This window comes from Gekko japonicus, unplaced genomic scaffold, assembly GCF_001447785.1.
Source record: "Gekko japonicus isolate JY-2015 unplaced genomic scaffold, Gekko_japonicus_V1.1 scaffold878, whole genome shotgun sequence".
NCBI lineage: Eukaryota > Metazoa > Chordata > Lepidosauria > Squamata > Gekkonidae > Gekko > Gekko japonicus.
In genome coordinates, this window is record NW_015160237.1 from 199,838 (window position 1) to 221,635 (window position 21,798).

General features: G+C 55.8%; 2 protein-coding genes across 2 annotated transcripts in view; one reads left to right on the plus strand and one right to left on the minus strand.

Moving 5' to 3' along the window:
* Positions 1-14,468, minus strand: part of LRRC4 (leucine rich repeat containing 4) — a 17,673-nt gene extending 3,205 nt beyond the window's left edge. The window contains exons 1-3 of the mRNA XM_015412967.1: positions 14,337-14,468; positions 13,409-13,427; positions 90-276 (exon numbers count right to left, since the gene is read on the minus strand). Coding sequence (XP_015268453.1) covers positions 90-276; positions 13,409-13,427; positions 14,337-14,468 — 338 coding nt within the window. The remainder of the gene's footprint in view (positions 1-89; positions 277-13,408; positions 13,428-14,336) is intronic.
* Positions 1-21,798, plus strand: part of SND1 (staphylococcal nuclease and tudor domain containing 1) — a 192,397-nt gene that overhangs the window by 159,934 nt on the left and 10,665 nt on the right. The gene's annotated exons all lie outside the window — the stretch shown is intronic.

Below are 21,798 nucleotides of genomic sequence, written 5' to 3' on the forward strand. Positions count from 1 at the left end.
CCCGTGCCGCGGAGGGAGGGAGGGAGGGAGGGGCGTTTCTTTGGCGCAGTGGGAACACGCTTCCCGTCGGGCCCCCTTGGCCTGCGCGCCTTGGCTGGGCTTGGAGAGCTGGCCGGGAGCAGAAGCGGAGGAGGCCGGCCGTGGCCCTTGGGAGGGCGCCGCCAGGCGTGGAGGAGGGACTGGGCTTCCCCGGGGCTGCTTTTCGGGAAGCCTCCTCCTGCGGGGGCCCCTCGCTCGCTCGCTCGCTCGCTCGCGGCACTGCCTGGCGGAGCAGTCCTGCTGGGGAGAGGAGGCCAGGCTGTCACGGAGGTTCCTGGTGGCCCTGTGGGATGGGCAGGCTCCTCTCCCCCACCACCCCCGCCACACCCCGCCGGAGATGGGAACCCTCCCTGGGAGTGGACTTGCCCCTGGCTGCCCTGCAGTGTGAGCAGAGCACCGTAAGGAGGTTGAGAGCCTCAGGGGAGGGGGGTGCCCAGCAGCTGCATCGTGCCCTTTGCCAGACGGCAAGGGAGGGCGAGTTTGCCAAGCAGGTGTCCGTCCGCCCCCGCCCCCCCCCCATGAAATAGGTTGAGCAAGAAAGTGACTTAGACCGAGGTCGCCCAGTGAGCTCTGCAGCTGAGGAGAGCCTTGAACCCAGGACTCCCAGAGTTTGCTGTTTCTTCATCTCTCTCTCTCTCTCTCTCTCTCTGAGTGGCCTCTATGTGTCTGTGTGTGTGTGTGTCGGCACCCAGCAGGCCTTTGGGCTGGTGTTGCCCTTATTTACCACTAGATGTCAACAGTGTCCCACTCTCTGGGCAGGGGGGTGGGAACACTCGGGGGCTGGGGCTGGGGGACCCAGGCGGAGTGGGTCAGGCATCCAGGCTGGCCCTCTGTCCCCGGCTGAGGCACTTGGGAAGGCCTCTCAAGGATGGAGGTGGCCTGAGCACCTGCTGGAGGTCGGGGATGGCTCAGCTGGGAAGCAAAACCCAGGAGACCTGCTGGGCCCCCCTCGCCCCCCCATCAGACCAGAGGCCCTGGTGGTCAGCATGCCTGGAGACGGGGGGGGGGGGGGCTGAGCTTGCCGTTCAGCCCCCTCCTTGTCCTCTGAGAGCCCCCCCTCCCCCGTGCCCTTGCGTTCCCCATGAGGCCTGCCGGCTGGCTTCACCGGAGTGTGGCTAATCTGAACTGATTTCTGGAATTAAAACTCCCTCTGTCTCTGCTGGCTCTTTTCTCTCTGCCTGGTTATTGTATTGGCATTCCCAGTCAGACCCTGAGCGGGTCTGTCTCCTCCAGTTTGGAGGGCCAGTTTGGCGTGGTGGCTAAGAGCGGCAGACTCTAATCTGGAGAACCGGGTTTGATTCCCTACTCCTCCTCCACCCGCAGCCAGCTGGTGTGGCCTTAGGTCTGTCACAGTTCTCAGAGCTGGTCTCTCAGCAGTTCTCTCTGCGGTCAGACGGCGGGCTGGGAGCGGTGTAAACTGCTCCAGTTCCAACTGGATGAATTCGATCCGGGGGAAGTGCGATCACACTCACCTCTCACTGCACAGCACATCGCTCCACAGTGTCTACACTTCAGGCGCTCAGCAGCTCGCGTCGGCGGTTTTTTTTCTTAATTTCTACACAGTTTGCACATGCGCATAGGCAGTCTTTCATCTAATTGAGATCTTCGCGCATGCGCATAACTCCGTAGCCCGAAAAGCATGCCCTGAAGCGAAGACTTCCCTTTAAACGTTGACATCGAAACTGGCCTCGGTGAGGTCCCGGACTCGTCTGAGGGCTAAAACTGGGCACCGTTTAAAGTTTGCTTTTACTAACGCCAGGGCGAAGCTTCGCCCAAGTGCACATCACCTACGATTTTTAAAAAATGGAGGATGAAAGGCGGAAGCCTCAGGCTTCCGAACGAAAGTGGCTCTACAGCGGCGGAGAGCGATCAGATGGGGGAAATGCAGCTAGAACCGGAGCACTCAGGGAAACACCACTTGGGGAACGGTTTAAGGGGTGTTTGCGACGGTTGGCAGCGGTTAGGGATGGGAGGCAGATGTTGTGCGTGTGATCGCGTGTAAGTACTCCGTTTCTAACCGGCTCGTATACCGGCTCAAATGCCCGGTCTGAATGCACCCAGGGTGTCTATTGTGGGGAAAGGAAGGGAAAGGAGATTGGAAGCTGCTCTAAGACTCCTTCGGGTAGTGAAGGGCGGGTGGGGGGGGGGATACATCCAACTCTTCTTTCCTTCTCTTCCTCGGCTTCTGGGCTGGCAAGGCCAGGCCTCCCCCGCTGGCCACATGTGGCGCTCCCACCCTGAGGGGGGACCCTCAGAGTTACTACTGAGTGCAAGGCGGCCTTCACAAAACCACACAGTGTGCAAAATGGCACCTAGTCCAGTTGAGTAGTGGGACCCCCGGTGACCAAAAGGGAAGCCTCAACACCTGTGCGGTTCCCTAGTGCCTCACCCCAGTGGACTTCCTCCAGGAGGCTGCTGGCTGGAGGCCGGGGAGGGGCCCAGGCCAGTGTCCTTGGGAGCAAAAGCCCGGGGCGGGGGGGGGCGGGGAGGATTGGGTTCTTGGGGAAGAAGCTGCCGTGAGCGGGAAATGGGGGGGGGGTTACCTGTGTCTCAGGTACTGACATCTGGCCTGGCTGCAAAGACTCCCGGTTAGGCACGCCCACATCTAATAAGCAAAGTAATAAGACTACGGTTAGAAAAACCTGAACCAAAGAATAAAGTATTCACCATGATATCTTGTCGAAGGCTTCCACGGCCAGATAACTAGGGCATGGTTTTCTGTCCGGAAAAACACAAAATGCTCTACATCTTACAATAGCACTACAGGTAAGATTAGAATTTCAACAGCCAATCCATATGCAAAAGAACCTCCTCAGGAAAGCTCCTCCATTAGTATGTTTCACAGCCTGGGGAACGCCTACAAGATACTGACTCAGCCCTACCCCACTTTCCTGAGTAGATATAAATTACCTGCCTACCGTTTTTCTTCTCACCTTGTGTTGGGTGTTACAAGTTAAAACACTTCAGTATTTACAGGGGGAGGTTATTTAAAGATTTTTATTGTTTTTAGACAAAAGGTTAACAGTAAAATCGAGAACAGTGTAAAATTATGCTTAAATACACACATCTTAACATATGTAAATTTTGCATATTTTCAAGTAATTATGTTCAGAACTGCTTCTTTTTATTTTTTTGGTAAACAAATTTTATTTTCTCAGGAATACAACATGTAAGATTAAATCATTTCATTCTATCAATTGTCTACCCCATTCCCAGTTCCTCCCCTCCCTCCAATGGCTTCCCACAATGCTTCCACCCCTGCTCCAAATTACTTCATATCATCAACAATATCAGTTTCTTATCATTACAATCTAAAGATAACATCATTTGACTTAATATTGATCTAAACATATTAAGTTTTGTTTCACATCCCAGTTCTTTTCCAGATATATTTTAAAGTCACTCCATTCTCCAAAAAACTCATCGTCTTCTTTGTTATTCAGTTTTTTTGTAATCTTATCCATTTGTGCCATGAACAGAACTTTTTGTATCCATTCTTCAACCTCTGGTACCTTTTCCGTCTTCCAAAACTGAGCATAAATCATTCTCGCTGTCACTATCAGGTACCAGAGTAAAGTCTTTTTAGTCGTATTGACTTCTTCCATTTTAAGTCCCAAAAGCAGAATTTCCGGTGCTTTTTTAAAAGAACATTTCAATATTTTTTGCATTTCATTGTGGACTTTTGTCCAAAAGTCTACAGCTTTCTCACAAGTCCACCACATATGATAAAATGAGCCCTCATGCCTCTTACATTTCCAGCATTTGTTTGACATATTTTGATTCATATTTGCAATTTTCTTAGGTGTCATGTACCACCTATACATCATCTTATAACAATTTTCTTTAACATTAGTACATGTCGAGATCTTAATAGAATTTTTCCACAAATATTCCCAGGTTTCCATAGCCACTTCCTTATTCATATTAATAGCCCATTTTAACATTTGTTCTTTAACAGTTTCATCTTCAGTATACCATTTTAACAACACCTTATACATTTTAGAAATATTTTTTCCTCCTCCACTCTCCCAAACCTTTTCAATTTCATTTTTTTCCTCTCTAAAACCATAGTTTTTTTTGTCAGATCTAAAAAGATCATAAATCTGCATATATTTCAACCACTCATATTCATATTCAATTTCATTCTGCTTTTTCATTACCCACTCTGTTCCCTCTTTTTTAATTAAATCTCTATATGGCAACCAGTCTCTACCTCGCTGTCTTGAGTAAGATATCAACACTTCTACTGGTACAATCCACAATGGTCTTAAGTCACTCTGGTACTTCTTATATCTTGTCCATACCATATACAAAGCTTTTCTCACCAAGTGAAGTTTAAAAAAACTGTCCATTTTTATCTTGTCATACCATAAATATGCATGCCAGCCAAATCTACAATCATGCCCTTCCAACCCCAACAATCTGTCATTTTCAAGCTTCACCCATTGATCCATCCATGTTAGACAAACCGCTTCATAATATAGTCTAAGATTTGGCATTTGTAGACCTCCTCTTTCTTTGGCATCACAAAGTATTTTCATTTTGATCCTTGGTTTCTTGCCTGCCCAAACAAATTTTGACAACTCTTGTTGCCACTTGGCCAACAAATCCGTTTTATGCAGAATTGGTATTGTTTGGAACAGGAACATCAAACGTGGTAGGACATTCATTTTTATAACTGATATTCTTCCCATCAGTGATAAGTTCATTTTATCCCATTTCTTAAAATCTTGAGTCAGCTTAGTCCATAATTTCTCATAATTATTCTTATATAGGTCTATATTTTTTGCCGTTAATTCAATTCCAAGGTATTTTGTTTTTTTAACTACTTCACATTGTACCAGTTCTTGTAGTTCCACTTGTTTTTGTTTGATCATGTTTTTACATATAAGTTTTGTTTTATTCTTATTTACGTAAAAGCCGGCCAATTCTCCAAACTCCTTTATTTTTTGAAAAAGCAATGTCAATTTTTCTGTTGGGTTTTCCACCATAAACATTACATCGTCTGCAAATGCTCGATATTTGTATTGGTGTCCTTTATGTGTCAAGCCCTTTATTTCTTGATCGTACTGTATTTTTTGTAAAAGTATTTCCAATACCCAGATAAATAATAACGGTGATAACGGACAACCTTGCCTTGTTCCTTCTTCCCCCCCCCCTTCTTTGTTCTGACCAGAGAAGGAGACATATTAGCTCTTTCTTATTTTATATCCTGTGTACCTTTTCCCCATGTTAGGTTGATAGTAAACTCTTACATTTTAAAACACACCATGGACTCAATACTTACTCTGTTGACTTACTTAATAAGAATTCTAACACCTTGACACAGAGAGTGCTCCATTTTTCTGTGTTATACCTCTGAGGATGCCAGTCGCAGCTGCTGGCGAAATGTCAGGTCCTACAGTGCCAAGACCACGGCCATACAGCCCGGGAAATCTACAACAACTATTCACCATGATGTTAAGCAGTGCAGAAAATGTTATGACATCAGTAGAAAACAATACAGTGGGAGCAAGATGATACCTACAGCAAATAGGAGGTGTCGCCATGCGTTCACAGCTGTCTAGTCCACAGTCTCTGCCTTTCTGAGCCATTCTGTAATAACACAGGCCTATTCCTTTCATAGAAGTGCCCTCCTGGGCAGGCTGGCAGAAGACTGATGGTCTTGCTGGTTTGCAGGGTGCTACCCGCAATGGGCCCTGCTCAGGAGAGCAAAGCTGTCGTGGTGGAGCAGCGTTGGAGGAAAGGCCGTCTGGCAGAGCTGGGGGCCCCTGGCCACGGACGGCTTTGTGTGTGGGGTGGATCCCGAGAACTGGGTCGGCAGGGGTCAGCTGCAGCCCATCAGTGGTGGGGAGTGCAGTGTCCCTCAAGACCGCAGCCTCCCCAACCAGCACGGCCTCCCATCTTGTCAGGATTTAATTTCAGTTTGTTCACTCGGCCATTTAACCACAGCATTCAGGCAGCAGCTCAGGACTTCTGCTACATGGCCAGGAGATTTGGAAAGATGCAGAGCTGAGTATTGTCACCCAGTGTCAGTGGCACCCAAATCCAGAACTACAGGCGATTTCTTCTCAGGGTTTTATGTGGAGGCTGGATAGCACAGGGGATCACAACCCACCTTGATGACCACCGGTCTCCCGTGGCCATCCTTTGAGTCCCGTGCAGAAGGAATAATTGACACCCATCCAAGGCACATCACCGGCTCCCTGCTTCTGGCTCAACAGGGACGGCCCGGCTCGCTGTCTCAGAGGCTGCAGATAAATCCTGTAGGAGCAACGAGGAGGCGTGGCCTGTGTGTACATTCAGACGGAGGTCATCCACTGAAGCACCACTCAAGAGGGGGCCTGTTCCGGAGCCTGACCTGAAACCAGGCTGGAAAAGGTCCTGAGCACCAGTTAACCAGTTTGGTGTAGTGGTTTGGTGTCGTGGTTAAGAGCCAGTTTGGTGTGGTGGTTAAGTGTGTGGACTCTAATCTGGGAGAACCGGGTTTGATTCCCCACTCCTCCACTTGCACCTGCTGGTGTGACCTTGGGTCAGTCACAAGCTCTGGCACAGCTGTCCTTGAAAAAGAGCAGTTTGTGTCAGAGCTCTCTCAGCCCCACCCACCTCACAGGAGGTGTCTGTTGTGGGGAAGAGGGGAAGGGAAAGGAGACTGTAAGCCGCTCTGAGACTCCAAGTGAAGGGCGGGATATAAATCCAATCTCCTCCTCTCCTCTCCTCTCCTCTCCTCTTAACCAAGTAGGCCGGCAGTTGGTCTTCCACCATAGCTTTCTCCGTCACCTTGCCCTGAAAGGACAGAGTACTGACTGAGTGACTACTGACCACATTGTTTTTCAGAAAAGTAGTGGATGGATAACTGCCTCTTGGGTGGCCAAGGAACAACACCCAAGTCAGTAACTGCTTCATGGTGGACGTCAGTGACTCATTAATGTGGTCCAGGGTGGATAAGGATCCGGCACACAAGTGGAAGCCTTCGCAGGTCCCAGGATCCTCCTGTCCACATCCATCATGGCAGCTGGGTCAAAATGGTCCATAAACAGCCCAGGCGGTGGATTAGACGTTTCCTCTGTCTGAGCCGTGTTGCAACCAGCATCCAAATCAGAACATATTCAAGAGATTTCATCTGCAAAAAGAAAACTCTGCAAAAGCATCAGAACTAATAACTTGTCTCGGAGACAATGCAGGCACAGTTCCAGGAGTCAGCAGATCCCAGGATACCTTCAACAACTGTGGTGGCCGTGAACTAATTGATGCCACGGCGGCGGCGAAGTCAGGTTTTTTTGCGGCTGCCACGGCGGCTTCCTAGGTCTCCCAATGAGCTCTGTAGCACGCTCTGTCAGATTCCGTCTGGGTTTTCCTCCAGCATCGCTCTAAATGCCAGGTCACCTTAGCTCCATGGCCATCTCCTCTCCCTGTGCCATTCCTGCAATCAGAAGGTGCTCTTCCCCCCCACCCCCATGGGACCCACGTCAGCATCGCAAGAGGCTTCTCTGTCTGAATTGTTCCATCCTGCTGTTCTGCCCAAAGTACCCCAAGCAGCTTATTGCGGGGGGACGGGACGGGATGCCATGTATATAAAGAAGAAGAAGAGAAGAGATTGGATTTATACCCCATGGCCCTTCACTACCCAAGGGAGTCTCAGAGCGGCTCACAAATCTCCTTTCCCTTCCCCTCCCCACAGCAGACACCCTGTGAGGTCGGTGGGGCTGAGAGAGCTCTGACAGAAACGGCTCTTTTTCAAGGACCGCTCTCGTCAGAACTACGGTTTGCCCAAGGTCGTCCAGCCAGGTGCAAGTGGAGGAGTGGGGAATCAAACCCGGTTCTCCCAGATTAGAGTCCTCTGCGCACTTAACCACGACACCAAACTGGCAGGAAGGAAACTGCATTCCAGTCTTGGGCTGGTTCTGGACGGCTGACTGGCAGGCGCAGGCCAGGGGACGAGAGTCATTCATGCCCAGGCTTGGTCCCTCCAGTCCGTGTCTGAGGAGGGACCCCCGTCATGGTCCCTCTCTGTGACCCTCCTCCCTGCCATGAGGGCAAGGGGTGCTAGGGGCGGCAGCACACAGGGATGCGCAATGAAGCGGCCTTCTCCTGAATCCCCCCCCCCAATGGTCCATCAGGGTCAGCATTCCCTACTCAGACTTGCTGCAGGGCGGCGGTGGCGGCAGCAGCAGCTCCCCAGGGTGTCTCTCTCAGGCAGAGCACGATCTTTCCCGTCCCCTCCTGCCTGGTCCTCTCAGCTGGAGAGGCTTCCAGGGACCTTCTGCATGCCAAGCAGAGGCTCCCTCCGCCACTGAGCCCTGGAGGGGTGGCTGACGGGAGCCACCCAACCCGCTTGGGGCCTGGAGCTGCCGCCCGGAGCCAGGGCTCTGTCCTCTCGTGGAGGCCGGCCTTTCTGGAAGACCGCCCCCTGCTCTTTTTGCGGCGGAGGGAGGGAGGGCAACGTGGTTGGGCTTGGCGTTGACTTCGGAGTGCCAGGGAGGGAGGTCGAGCCCAGAGGCGGCAGGAGGGCACCCAGCCGCCGCCTCTCCCTGGACACTGGCTCTGTGCCCCAGCCAGCCCCCCAGGGCAGGGCAGGATTGCCTCCTCTGGGGCTGGCTGAGGAGAGGAGAGGCTGAGCCTCAGCAGAGGGAGTGGGGGTGGGGTAGGGGGGTGACACGTGGGCCAGGCTGGGCTTCCTCCCCCCCCCCTGTGGGTGCCAGGGGAAGGTGGCGATCGCCGGCCAGCCTGCTTTGCCCAAGAGCGCTGCTGAGTAAGAGTATTCGGAGCGGGATTCGTCTTGGCCCAGCCGTGCCCTGGGGAGTCGGTGCCGAGTAATTGGGCACGCGGGGGGGAGGGGGCGATGCTGGGCCCGGCAGATCAAGCGTCTCCGCAGAGCCCAGACTGGCATTTTCTCCTAATTAAAAGGCATTTCGGAAATCGCAGCAGAAAGCACCAAAGTATGACCCATTACCTCAACTTATGAGGAGTCAAGCAAATTTATGGGCGGCTATAAATACCCGCTCCTCTGCCTGAGTGCTGGCCCGAAGGGATGGGTGTCTCCCTCCCTCCCGGTGGGCCATGCAGGGGGGGGCGTGGGGGGGGGAGGAGAGGAGGGCTTGCTTGCTTGCTGAAGACAACAGAAGCGCCTCTGCTCCAAATCCTGGGGGGCTTTGCTTCAGCCGAGGACAGGGGAGAAGCGCTCCCCCCCAGGGCATTGCTCCCTCCCTCCCTGCTGGCTGGAGCCAAGCCTGCTGGGGTGCCCTCGTGCCAGCTGCACGCGGGGGGTGGGTGGGGTGGGGGCCCAGCTCCCGCCCTCCAGAGGGCATCCCTCCCTCCCTCAGGGGAGCTGCAGGGGCCCCTGGCGTTGCCAGTGGGGTCCGGGGCTGAGCGCCTTGGTTTGTCCCCTTCTCCTGCTTCCCCTCAGCCTCCGCGGATGTCCCAGAGCCCTCCTCCTGCACCCTGGAGCCGAGTTGGGGCAGAAATGGGGAGCTGGGGAGCAGGGTTCCCGTGGCCCTGGGGAGCCCCCGGGGCTGAAGCACAGGGGTGGGGTGGGGGCGAGGGGGAGGGAATCCTCCCCCCTTGGGACTTTGGGGGCAGTGCAAACCTCCTCCTCCCCCTCCTCCCTCCAGTGTGGTGTCGTGGTTAAGAGTGGCAGACGGTGACCTGGAGAACCGGGTTTGAGTCCCCACGCCTCCTCCACATGCAGCCAGCTGGCGTGACCTTGGGTCAGTAACAAGTTCTCTAAGAGCTGTTCTCTCAGGAGCAGTCCTCGAAAGAGCTCTCTCGGCCCCACCTACCATCACAGGGTGTCTGTTTCGGGGAGGGGGAGGGAAAGGAGACTGTAAGCTGCTCTGAGACTCCTTCCGGTAGTGAAGGGTGGTGTCTAAATCCAACTTCTCCTCCTCCTCCTCCTCCTCTGGCCCAGGCCGGGCCAGCCCCATGTAGTAGCCCAGGCTCTCCTCCGTGGGGCTGGCGGGCCCAGGGGCCAGTGGGGAGCATCCCTGGCTGGCTGGCTGCCTCCCCTCCTCCGCTCTGCCCCACTCCCGGTGTGGGTTGCCTGGCTTTGCCGGTGCTGGTTGGCGCGCCGCCTGCGTGCTTGCTGGGCTGGCTGCCTGCCACTCCGGGCCGTGGCTTTCAAAGGGGCCTTTGTGTGCGAGCCCCAGTAGGAGGTGGCCGCTGTGGGGGGGGGAGTTGCCCACTCCTGGCGGGGCTCAGCCGCTGTGACGCTTCGCAGGGTAGCAGTGGCCACCCGGAGCCACCTCTGGTGGCAAGCCAAGGAAGGTCCTCTGTGTTCAGGGAACGAAATTCCCTGCCCACATGTACTCCGCCGCATCCCGTTTCCCACAGGGGATGCCGGCTGAGGAGACCCGCCGCAGGGGCCGGGAGCTCCCTGGCCTTCCTTTGCCCCCGTCATTCGGGCTTCTGTTCAGGTGCGTGTTCAGGAGGGGAGAGGAACAGGGGACCGTTTCCCAGGCTTGGAAAAGTTGGAGAGAAGCCTTTTCTGCCGCTGCAGGAAGGCTGGAACCGGCACAGTCCCTCGGCTCTTCCGCCAGTCAGCAAGCAAGGGTCCGCTGATCCATAGCGACGGTGGGGAGACACCCCCGCCTTCCCCGCCGGCCTGACCCCCCTCTTTGGATAAGATCTGGCCGCAGTGCTCTTGGACCGGCGGGCCCTTCTGGGGCTCTTCTGCAGTGGCTTCCCTTTCCTCTACAGGCCTCTCCCGGTGGCGGAGCAGGACTGAGACTTTGTCTCCCAGCAGGCCTTGGGGGCTGGCCTCTCAATAGGAGGAGGCGGCTGAGTTGGGGGGGGCGTGCATGCCCCGAGGGGAGCCTGGTGGTTTCTTGTTGGTGCCGTACTTGGAGCGTGTGTTGGGTGATAGTGAGATATTGAAAAAATGGTATTTAGCAGAGATAAGATAGTCCAGCAGAGCCAGAGTAAAATAATTCAGACTGAGAGTCCAAGTGTGATTAAAATATAAAGTTTTTACTAAATTCTAGCATGGGAAGGGTAACTGGGATGAAAATAACAACAGAGCATAATCGGCTACATCCTCACTCTACAAAGACAAAACTAGAAGAGAGAGATTATGGCTGCTCTTCTTCTTCTTCAGAACAGCAACAAAGACGGGAGGAGAAGCCATAAAATGGTAATACACCTTGACACTTTCGTCCCAATCAAATTCCTAGATCAGGGAGAAAATTCCCGGGCTTTCTACATCTAAAGAACATTGGTTACATGAGAAACATGTGACTTCCTGTGAGTAACGTAAACAAACATTTAACCCCAGACGTACTGGAGTGTTTTCGACTTGTAATACCCAACAATGTGGTAGCAGAGAAGCGAGGCTAAGGAAGTCCCTGTCGCAGGGGGCAGTGGGGTGTCCGGGGGGGAAGCCTACGTGTGTGTGTGCACGCGCAGAGGCTGGGAGAGAGACTTGCCTCCGACCTCCCGTGGACAGCATTCAGAAACCCTGCCCCACGGACCGTGGGGGGCATTGGGTGTCCTTTCTGCCCTCGTCCCGGCAGCATCGAGGGCAATGAGGATGTGGCCCCTCCCCTCGCTCCCAGTGGTTACCTTTGCCTTTTTGTCCTGTCCGTGGGCCCCTGCAGAGGGGGCGGCGAACTCGGCTGCCCAGGCTCGGGGATGAGTGGGACCAGCCGGGGGGGGGGGCTGTGCAGGCCGCGGAGAGGAGGCCACATGCACATTTTGCAGTTCTGCTCTTTCTCTGGGTGGCCTCGGTCCCACCGAGGAGGTTGGGGTGCAAAAAGGACCCTCTGGAGCTGCCCGCATCAGCCCTCCGAACCAGTTTGGTGTGGTGGTTAGGAGCGGCGGGCTTTAATCTGGAGGACCAGATTTGATTCCCCACTCGTCCTCCACATGCAGCCCACTGGGTGGCCTTGGGTCAGTCACAGTTCTCTCAGAGCTCTCTCAGCCCCACCTGCTTCACAGGGTGTCTGTTGTGGGGAGAGGCAGGGAAGGAGATGGGAAGCTGCTCTGAGAGAATAGTGGGGTATAAATCCAATCTCTTCTTCTACTGCTACTTCTTAACCACGATATCAAACTGGCTGTCCAGTTTGGTGTGGAGTTAATGGGCAGTGGGTTCAGGACAGACAAAAGGAAATACTTCTTTCTTTACTCAACAAGTAATTAAGTTCTGGATTTCCCTGCTAGTGGAAGAAAAGAGCAAGCGTCCAGTGGCACCTTAAAGACTAACAAAATTTGGGGCAGGGGATGAGGGAGTCACTGCTTACTTCCTCGGGGGGGGATGGAGGCAGCGATGGCCGCCAGCATAGAGGGCTTTTGAATGAGGGGTGTGGGTGGGTGTCAGACAGGGTCGTGGAGGGGGGGTGTCCTCCAATGGTCAGCAGACCCACCTGTCAGGGGCCATTACTTTCAACAGCCATGTGGAGACTAAAACCTCTGTGGCTGAATTATAGGCACACATTAATAGCTATAAGTCACAGGGCTGCATCTCAGGGGAATAATCCCTCTAATTTCCACCTTTGGCAGATCCTGGCCTCCGAACCTGAGGAAGGTCAGGAGTTTGTTTATTTGTTCCAGGTTCAGAACGGAGACTGTAACCTTCCCCGAGCCAGTAATTACTCAGCGATTTAGTTAAGTCCTTTATTTAAAATCCGTCTTAATTTTCTTGAAATGGTTAAAAATGCAGTAATCACAAAAACGCAGATTAAACTTGCATAAGTCATAGCAATTAGGAACAGATTAGCACGCCTGGCATTTCCACTCCATCTAACTGAAGGAATTGGAATCTCTAAGAAAGCAGCTTCCCTTGAATTTCCAGTCCGAAAGAGTCCACAATGTCACAAGGTTTTTGCCAACTTTAAAAAACTTGGTTTATTCCTCACCTTTCCTCCCAGTGGGGACCGGAAGCGGTTTATTCCGTTCTCCTCTCCGTCCGTTTTATCCTCCTCACAGTAGCCTTGTGGGGCAGGGTTCGGCTGAGAGCGGGGTGACTGGCCCAAGGCCACCCGCTGAGCTTCCGTGGCAAGAGTGGGGAATCATCGCACCTGGGGACCGGAAGCGGTTTATTCCGTTCTCCTCTCCATCCATTTTATCCCCCTCACAGTAACCTTGTGGGGCAGGGTTCAGCTGAGAGGGGGGTGACTGGCCCAAGGTCACCCGCTGAGCTTCCGTGGCAAGAGTGGGGAATCATCGCATCCGGGTCTTCTGGATCCTAGCCCCACACTCTCTGCCAGGGCGGCAGACTGTGCCTGCCTCAGGACAGACCGGAGCGGACTCCCTTGCACCACCTGACCTTTCCCCGCTCTGAGCTGGCCGTGGTGCTGCTCAGCAAGACGCCCTTTCTGGGTTTTCTGGGCATCAGGCCAGCCGGGCATCATCGCTAGAAGCAGATCTGGCCACTTACCTCTCTCAAGGCTTCCAGGCTGAGAAGGGGAAAGGGGGGCTTATTACAGGGAGGAGTCTGGAGTGCTGAGGGCCCACATAACCCGAGCCTGTCGATACTGCGATGAAAGCAGACTTGGAAAATGCACATCATGCGAACTACGTAGCGTGCATGATCAGCAGTGGATCCCTCCATGTTCAGAGGCAGCAAACCTCTGACTTCTGTGCTGGGAGGCATCAGCAGGGGAGGTCCTCGGCTCCTGTGCCCTTTTCATAGACCCTCATAGAGATGGAAGGGACCTCCGGGGTCATCTAGTCCAACCCCCTGCAGGGAATTCACAAATGCCTCCCCCCATACACACACACACCCAATGGCCTCCCAGAAGAGGGCAACCCCCCCCCCTAAACCTCTCCAGGATCCCCGGGGGCCAAACTGGCCTGGAGGACAGTGACTTCCTGACCCCAAAGTGGCTGTCAGCATTTCCCCGGGCGTGTGAGGAAGGGCCTTGAGAGGAACTGACGGGCTGCTCAGCGAAAGGGAGGCTGGAAGCGATGGACCCTCAGCGGCCGGATCCAGCAGGGCTGTTCTGACGTTCTTCTGTCCCTCTGGCACAGGACTGGTCAGGCGGGGGGGCCCCCCTACCCTTGTCTTCCTCCAGCGGGTGAAGAAGACGTCTTCGTTTCGTCTGGGGCCCCTGTACTGACCCTCCTCCTTGCTTGTTTTAAGGGCTCGTCTGATGTGTGGACTGTTTTCGCAGTAGACGCTCCAGATACTTGTAACCGGCTCACAGCCTTGTGGGGGGAAAGGTGCGGTGCAGGTGTTTAAGTAGGTAGAATGAGTTTTGTCTTTTGGGGAGCGGCACCTGAAAGCACGGCTCGCCTGTATATCACAGCCAGCAGCACTGGCCAGGCCGGCATTGGGGTGTGTGTGTGGGGTGTCTGCAGGGTACACTCGGGGAGCCCGTGGTGACCGGTTCTGCCTTCTGGTTTGCGTCCGGCCTGCTTGCGGTCGGCGTGGGTCTTTGGGGCCGGTCTTCCGCCAAGGGAGCCGCTGCCGAGTGCCATGTTCCTGGCTTCGGCATTGTTGCGATTTCATCTGTAGAGGTGGGTGCTGGCGGTGGCAGGAATTGCATGGTGGGGGGGTGGGGGGCCAGAGAACACTCTTCCCCCCTCAAGGATTGTTGAAGCTCTCAGAGGCTCCCCCCACCTTCCTTTAAGTTTCAGCTGCTTTCAGGATTTGGTCCCTTCTGGAGCGTCTTCAGTCCTTGTAAGATTATTTAAAAAGGGGTTTTTGCCTTCTGCTCGACTGGCAAGGTCGTGTTTTCCAGTGTAACGCTGTCTGCCCCCCCCCATCTCGTGCTTTGTCTGTAGGGGCTCCATTCAGGGTCGGCTCACCCGCTAGGCGAACTAGGCATTCACCTAGATCGCGGGGACCTGGATGGGGCGCCAGACTGCATGGGGGAGGCACCAAAAGCCCGTGCGCCATTGCCTTGTGACTTCCCAAAATATGCCTCCTACTGCTCTCCGCTTTTCGACTGGCTCCGCTACCGCCTCGCCCCACTGCCACTGGCGGTGGCAGGAGGCAAGCCAGGCAGCCGGGCTTCTCCCGGAGACTGACGCACATGCGGGCGCCCTCCCCATTGGCTCCCGTGGGAAGGCAGACAGGGGGGCAACTTGTTGGCACAACCAGGGAGCCGCTCGGAAGGCAGCGCCAAGGCTGCGGGGAGGCTGAGCAGGAGACGCGCCGAGGCAGCTGGAGACGCATCCAGGATGAGACCCTCCCCACTCCCCACCTGGGTGCTGCTGGGCCTTGGGGGGCCCGCCCCTTCCAAGGCCCGAGTCAGCATGGCTGTCTTGCCTGTGCGGGGAGGGAAGTCCACATGGCCGGGAAGGAGCCTGGTTGGCCGGATCCCTTGAGGTGACCGGGTGACGGGAGAGCCCCGGCAGAGCTCTTTTGGCCTGGGGCGAAGGGGCCCGGACTGCAGCCGGCTGGCCACCCCTGGGCGTTCCGGTCTGGGGAGCCTGGTGAGGGAGGGCCCTGGTGTGTCGGCTGCAGCGCCAGGTGCCCAGGCATGGCCTTGTGCCCGCACCCCTCGCCAGGCGGTGAAGAGTGTGGGCTGCCAGCCGCCGTGGGGAGCAGAGCAGAGGCTGGGGCGGGAGGAGTGCCCCGGACCGTGGGGAGGGCCGCAGGGCCGGCGTGTTACTCCCAGGAGTGGGGCCCAGTCCAGGCGGGCGAAGGACGTGCCAGGCTAGTCCTACCTGGTGCTCCGTCGCTATCCTGGGATGGCAGGTGCAGTCCCGAAACGGCAAAAGAGCACAGCAACAACGACCAAGAGCACGACCGCCCTTCCCCTGTGGGCTCAGACAGCAGCAGGGCCCTTCTTTGTGGAGGGTGGCCCGACCGACCGGGCCCTTTCCCCAGCCAGCATGCCTGCCCCCGCCCCCACCCCGGTGGCAGCTGGGTCCTAGAAGGGGCTTTTCCATCAAGGCCTGGTATGAGCTCGGCCACACTCATCACACACACACACACACACCACTCCACCCCCACCCCCGGCCTCTGAATAGGCCGCTGCAGGTTCCAGCGCAGCAGAGCGCTGCTGGACCAAGGGACGGGGAGGGGGGTGGACTAAGCCCTGGGTGGCCACTCGTTCTCATCCCTTCTGTGGCGAGAGCCCTCTCCCCGGCAGGGGGTGGGTTTGACATGAGAGATGTATAAATTCTGCTACTAATAGACACGCTCACCAGGGGAGAGGCGTCAGTGTGATGGGCCCCTGTGCCGGCAGGTGTACCTAGCGAATCCCGTCAATCACTCTGTCAGCTGGAAGGTTTCTCCTCTGGGCCGCTGGGCGGGGGGGGGGGGCCATCTCCCGCTGGAAGCCGGCCTCTCCGGGTGGGACCTGACCCCCTCTGAGACCCCCCAGCAGGACAGGGGTGTTGGTGTCAGCCCCCCCCCTTGTCGGTGCTTCCGGAGACCCCCTGCCGTCTCCACTTGTGCCTGGCTGTGTGGTGTGATTGGAACTTGTGTCTTCCCAGCTCGGCTCTCTCCTCTGGGAGCGCCAGAAGGGCCCTGCCGGATCAGGCCCCGGGCACAGGCCCTTTCCCCAGCCTTTGGCCGGCAGCCCCTCCCGCCAGCTCAGTGCAGACAGGGGGGCTTCTCTGCCAGGGCTCTCTTGTGCTTCTCCCAGGGGGGGGGGGGGGGGGGGCTGGAAGGCTGGCATCGCAATGGAGGGAGAGAAGGGGCCCCTCCACCGCCTGTCTTTGCACCACACACACACACACACACACACCGGTCTGTGCGCCTCCGTCTGGCCTCCTGGGTTCCCGGGCGAACCCCTCCCCAAAGGGCCACCCGCCAAGCCCTGGAGGGCTCCGTTTCCCTCAGCCATGCTTTCTCGGGCTCCTCGGTGCCCTTTCTGAGGTGGGGTGACCAGAATAATGGCACACCCACGGATGCCAGGGATCTGCACGAGGGCGCCAGGAGGGCGGCCGGGCGGGCGTGATACTGCCCAACAATCTCTCACGTAGAATCTCTCTTTCTCATCCTCCTAGCTGCAGGCCGAGTCAGTATTTCCTACCGCCCAGATAACTCTTCCCTGGCCAGTCTCTGCCAGTTCCGATCCCAGGATTTCACCCACAGTCACACCGAGCATCCCCTTCTCATGCTGCCAGCTGCTCACCCGGTCTGGAGAAATCTTCTCAGAGGTCTCCATCATCCACTCTGGTCCTCAGGAATGTGGTGTCCTTGGCAAATGTGGTCAAGTTGGATGCCCCCCCTTCCCCCGCATCTCAGAGCATTTCTGAGCAGATTAAAAAGCACCATCCCTGAGCAGACCCTCTGGGACTCGCAGTGTTCCCTCTAAGCTGAGTTAGTGTGAGCCGGCTCACAGCTTTTTAGCCTCCGGCTCACACATTTCTGCCTTCGCTCAGGAAGGAGGGCTCCAGAGCAGACTAAGTTATGCAGTAGCCAAGTCGCTCGCTCACAGCTTTAAGGCCAGTGGCTCACAAAGTAGGATTTCTGCTCACAGGACCCCACAGCTCAGAGGGAGCCTTGCCTGGGGGACCCCCGGCCTCGCTCCCTCCCACCCTGAGAAGGGTCCTCCTGTGTCTGCTCTCTCCCTGCTTTCTCTGGCTCAGCCCCTTCTGAGGGTCTCGGGCAGAGCACGGCCCCCCTTCTCCCACCAGCTGCCCAGTTTCCCGAAGAAACTCTGTGAGGTGGGGGGGGCCTCCTCCTGGCCGCTTTGTGCAGCACCTGAGGGGGATCTCCCAGCAGCAGGGCTTGTTCCTTCGGCCTTTAATAACACAGAACTGGCATTAGGCCGCCTGCCCCTGTGGCAGCCCCAGACCTTCCCTTCGGGCGCAGTCTTCATGTTTGCTGCTTCCCCGTACTCCAGCGAGGACGGAGGCCCTTCTTATGGCGCGGTGCATTGAGTGCACGAGGTTTTGAAGCCATCTCTAGTGGCGAGCCTCCTCCTGGCCCACTGAGGGTCTTGTCTTTACTTTGCACTACTAGGGGTTTCCTCCCATCACCACCTTCTGTCTCACTTCTTCCTCTCCCACGCCAGGTATGGAGCTCTGTTTCCCCTCTGGAGAGCAAAGACCCCACCTCCTTCCCGTCTTCCTTTCTGCTTTTCGCCTTCTTTCCATCCTATGTATTTATTTATTAAATGTATATCACACACACACACACCCCATATGGTGGGCGCAGGGCAGCTAACAACATATATATCAATGTATACGTTAAAACTCCATAGTACACATAAATAAGATCAATTAAAATTACAATGTAAAACGTAGCAGCTCAGCACATGCTGTAATAAAAGATGGCAACATGATAAAGCTCTACAGAATGTTCAGGAAGCTTGCATTGAAAGCAGCACTCCTTTAATGATTGAAATGAGATCTGCACTCCTAGAAGAAAACTGTGGCTCAGTGGCAGAGCCTCTGCTTGGCAGGCAGAAGGCCCCAGGTTCAATCCCCGGCAGCATCTCCAGTTAAAGAAGGACCAGGCAGGAGGTGATGTGGAAAGACCCTTTTCTGCCTGAGACCCTGGAGAGCTGTAAAGAGGGGCTGTGGCTCAGTGGCAGAGCATCTGCTTGGCACGCAGAAGGTCCCAGGTTCAATCCCCGGCAGCATCTCCAGTTAAAGAAGGACCAGGCAGGAGGTGATGTGGAAAGACCCTTTTCTGCCTGAGACCCTGGAGAGTGGGTGCCGGTCTGAGTAGGCGATGCTGACTCTGATGGAGCGAGGGCATAAGGCAGCTTCACGTGTTCTTGTTGTGTCACGGGTCACACATCCAAGAAGGACCCCCCTGATGAGCGTTCCGAGGCCTTCGGGTCCCCTGCTTGGTCTTCCTTCCAAAACCCCTTTCGATGAAGGCCAGCGAGATTGTTCCCGTCCTGCAGATGGAGGCGGAGAAGAGGTCTGAGTTTGGCTGGCAGTTCTCTCTCGTGCAGCCACAACCCTCTCTTTGCCATTTGTCAGGTGGGAAGCTGAGCCCCCACCCCACCCCCACGTCTTGGTGTGTCCGATGCTGTGGGGCAGTAAGCCAGCATGCCTCCATGGCCCAGGATGGGGGGGAGGGCCACCGTCTTGTGAGGACCCCCCCCCCGTGGGAAAAAATGTCTCCCTGACTGGCTTCTGCAGAGGGGCTCTGCTCTCTCTACCCGTCTCAGAGTCCTGAGCAGCAGCAGCATCCTCAGCCAGTCGGGTGTCAAGTGGTGAAGGGGGCGGACTCTGATCTGGGAGAGCCGGGTTGGAGGGCATTTCCCCCCTTTCTCACAAGACAAGAACTCCATGTGGGCACTCCATGAAACTGCTGAGCGGTCGGGTTAGAACAGATAAAAGGAAATCTTTCTTCACCCAAAGGGTGGTTAACACATGGAATTCACTGCCACAAGTGGCGGCGGCTACAAGCATGGACGGCTTCAAAAGGGAAGTAGATAGGCATATGGAGCAGAGGTCCATCAGTGGCTATTAGCCACAAGGTATCGGTAGGGACTCTCAGTCTGGGACAAGTGATGCTCTGTGTTCTTGGTGCTTCGGGGGGTTAACAGTGGGAGGGCTTCTAGTGTCCTGGCCCCACTGCTGGACCTCCTGATTTCACCTGGTATTTTTGGCCACTGTGTGACACAGAGGGTTGGACTGGAGGGGCCATTAGCCTGATCCAACATTGGCTTATGTTCTTATGTCTGGGGCAAGGGATGCTCTGTGTTCTTGGTGCTTGGGGGGAGGCAACAGTGGGAGGGCTTCTAGTGTCCTAGCCCCACTGCTGGACCTTCTGATGGCACCTGGTGTCTTTGGCCACTGTGTTACACAGAGAGTGTTGGACTGGATGGACCATTGGCCTGATCCAACATTGGCTTCTTTTATGTTCTTAAGGCTTGGGGCAGGTGATGCACTGTGTTCTTGGTGCTTGGGGGGGGGGGGCAACATTGGGGGGGATTCTAGTGTCCTGGCCCCACTGCTGGACCTCCTGATGGCACCTGGTGTTTTTGGCCACTGTGTGACACAGAGGTTTGGACTGGATGGGCAATTGGCCTGATCCAACATTGGCTTCTCCTATGTTCTTATGTCTGGGGCAGGGGATGCTCTGTCTTCTTGGTGCTTGGGGGGGGCAACAGTGGGAGGGCTCCTAGTGTCTTGGCCCCACTGCTGGACCTCCTGAGGGCACCTGGTATTTTTGGCCACTGTGTGACACAGAGTATTGGACTGGATGGGCCATTGGCCTGATCCAACACTGGCTTCTCTTATGTTTTTATGTCTGGGGCAAGGGATGCTCTGGATTCTGGGTGCTTGGGGGGGGGCAACAGTGGGAGGGCTTCTAGAATCCTGGCCCCACTGCTGGACCTCCTGATGGCACCTGGTATTTCTGGCCACTGTGTGACACAGAGAGTGTTGGACTGGATGGGCCGTTGGCCTGATCCAACATCGGCTTCTCTTATGTTCCCCACTCCTCCACTTGCACCTGGCTGGATGACCGTGGGCAAGCCGTAGTTCTGATAAGAGCTTTTCTTGAAAAAGAGCCGTTTCTGTCAAGAGCTCTCTCAGCCCCACCTACCTCACAGGGTGCCTGTTGCAGGGAGGGGAAGGGAAAGGAGCTTGTAAGCCGCTCTGAGACTCCTTCGGGTAGTGAAGGGTGGGGGTAGAAATCCAATCTCCTCCTCATCATCATCAGGACTCAGGTCCTCCTTTTCGGTGCTTGCCTTGGGTGTAACGCTTGGGGTCAAGAATTCAGTGTTCCCTCTAAGCTGTGGAGTCTTGTGAGCGAAAATTCCATTTTGTGAGCTACTGGCATTAAAGTTTTGAGCGAGCAATTTGGCTACTGCATTAATTAGTTTGCTCTGGAGCCATCGTCCCTGAGCTGAGACAAAAATCTGTGAGCCAGAGGCTACAAAACTGTGAGCTAGCTCACATGAACTCAGCTTAGAGGGAACACTGGTCAAGATCCCTCCGAAAACAAGGGTCAGATCCTGGGATGTGCAGCACAGCTCAGCGTCCGCAGTGCCCGGTGGACCTGGCCGCCTGCCACCCCTCCGTGCCTCCTTGCCCAGGGTCAGAGCCTGCTGGGTAGAACTGCAGAGCTGGGAAAGCTGACATCCTCGTTTAGTTTTCTGCCGAGAGCTGGGACTATGGGTTGGATCTGTGGCAGTCTCAGCCGAAAGAAGGAGGCCTCCCGCCAGGAGGGTCCCAGGCGGGAGGGGAGACACCAGGCAGAGCAGGGCCACGTAGCCTTCCTTGGTGACCTCCCAGAGCAAGTGGCAGGGCTCTCTTGGAGATCTCGCTGCCGTTCACATCCACCTAGCGTGCCGATCGGCCTCCAGATCCCCTGCCCAGGCTGCGCTGGCCCTCACGGCGGGTCAACCTCGCCACCCCCACTTCCGACCCCTGCTCCCCCCCCAATGCAAACGCTCCTCCCGGCCGAGCGATTCCTCCCCCCAGGCCTTGGGGAAGGAAGGGCCCGACACGGAACCCCAGCAGCGGGAGCAGCAGCAGCTGCAGCCGCCTCCTCCTCCCAAGGGACGAGGCGAGGGCGGGCCGTGCTCTGTTCTGGCATCATACTTCGCAAGACGGATGCCTAAATGGTGTGCTTAATCTAATCAGCTGTTCTCTCTCCTGATCTGTTGGCCTTGAGTGATGGTTATGACTGTTAAGTTTTCACACCCGTGACCATAAATTCTGTCTCTTCGGTGATACCGTTGGAACTGTGGCTGGGGGAGTGGGCGGTGGGGAAGGGCATCGGGCTCTCCGGGGATCTGCGTGTCCCCCCCCCCCAAGGCCTCTCTCCGTGCTCTGGAGTCCCACCACAGAGATCCCCCCCCCTTTGGCTCTGCACCGGGCCGTGGCTGGGGACACGGTGACTGGCTTGGCCCAAGCTGTCTGGCTTGCAGGGAGTCCTTCCCTCCTGCCCTCGTC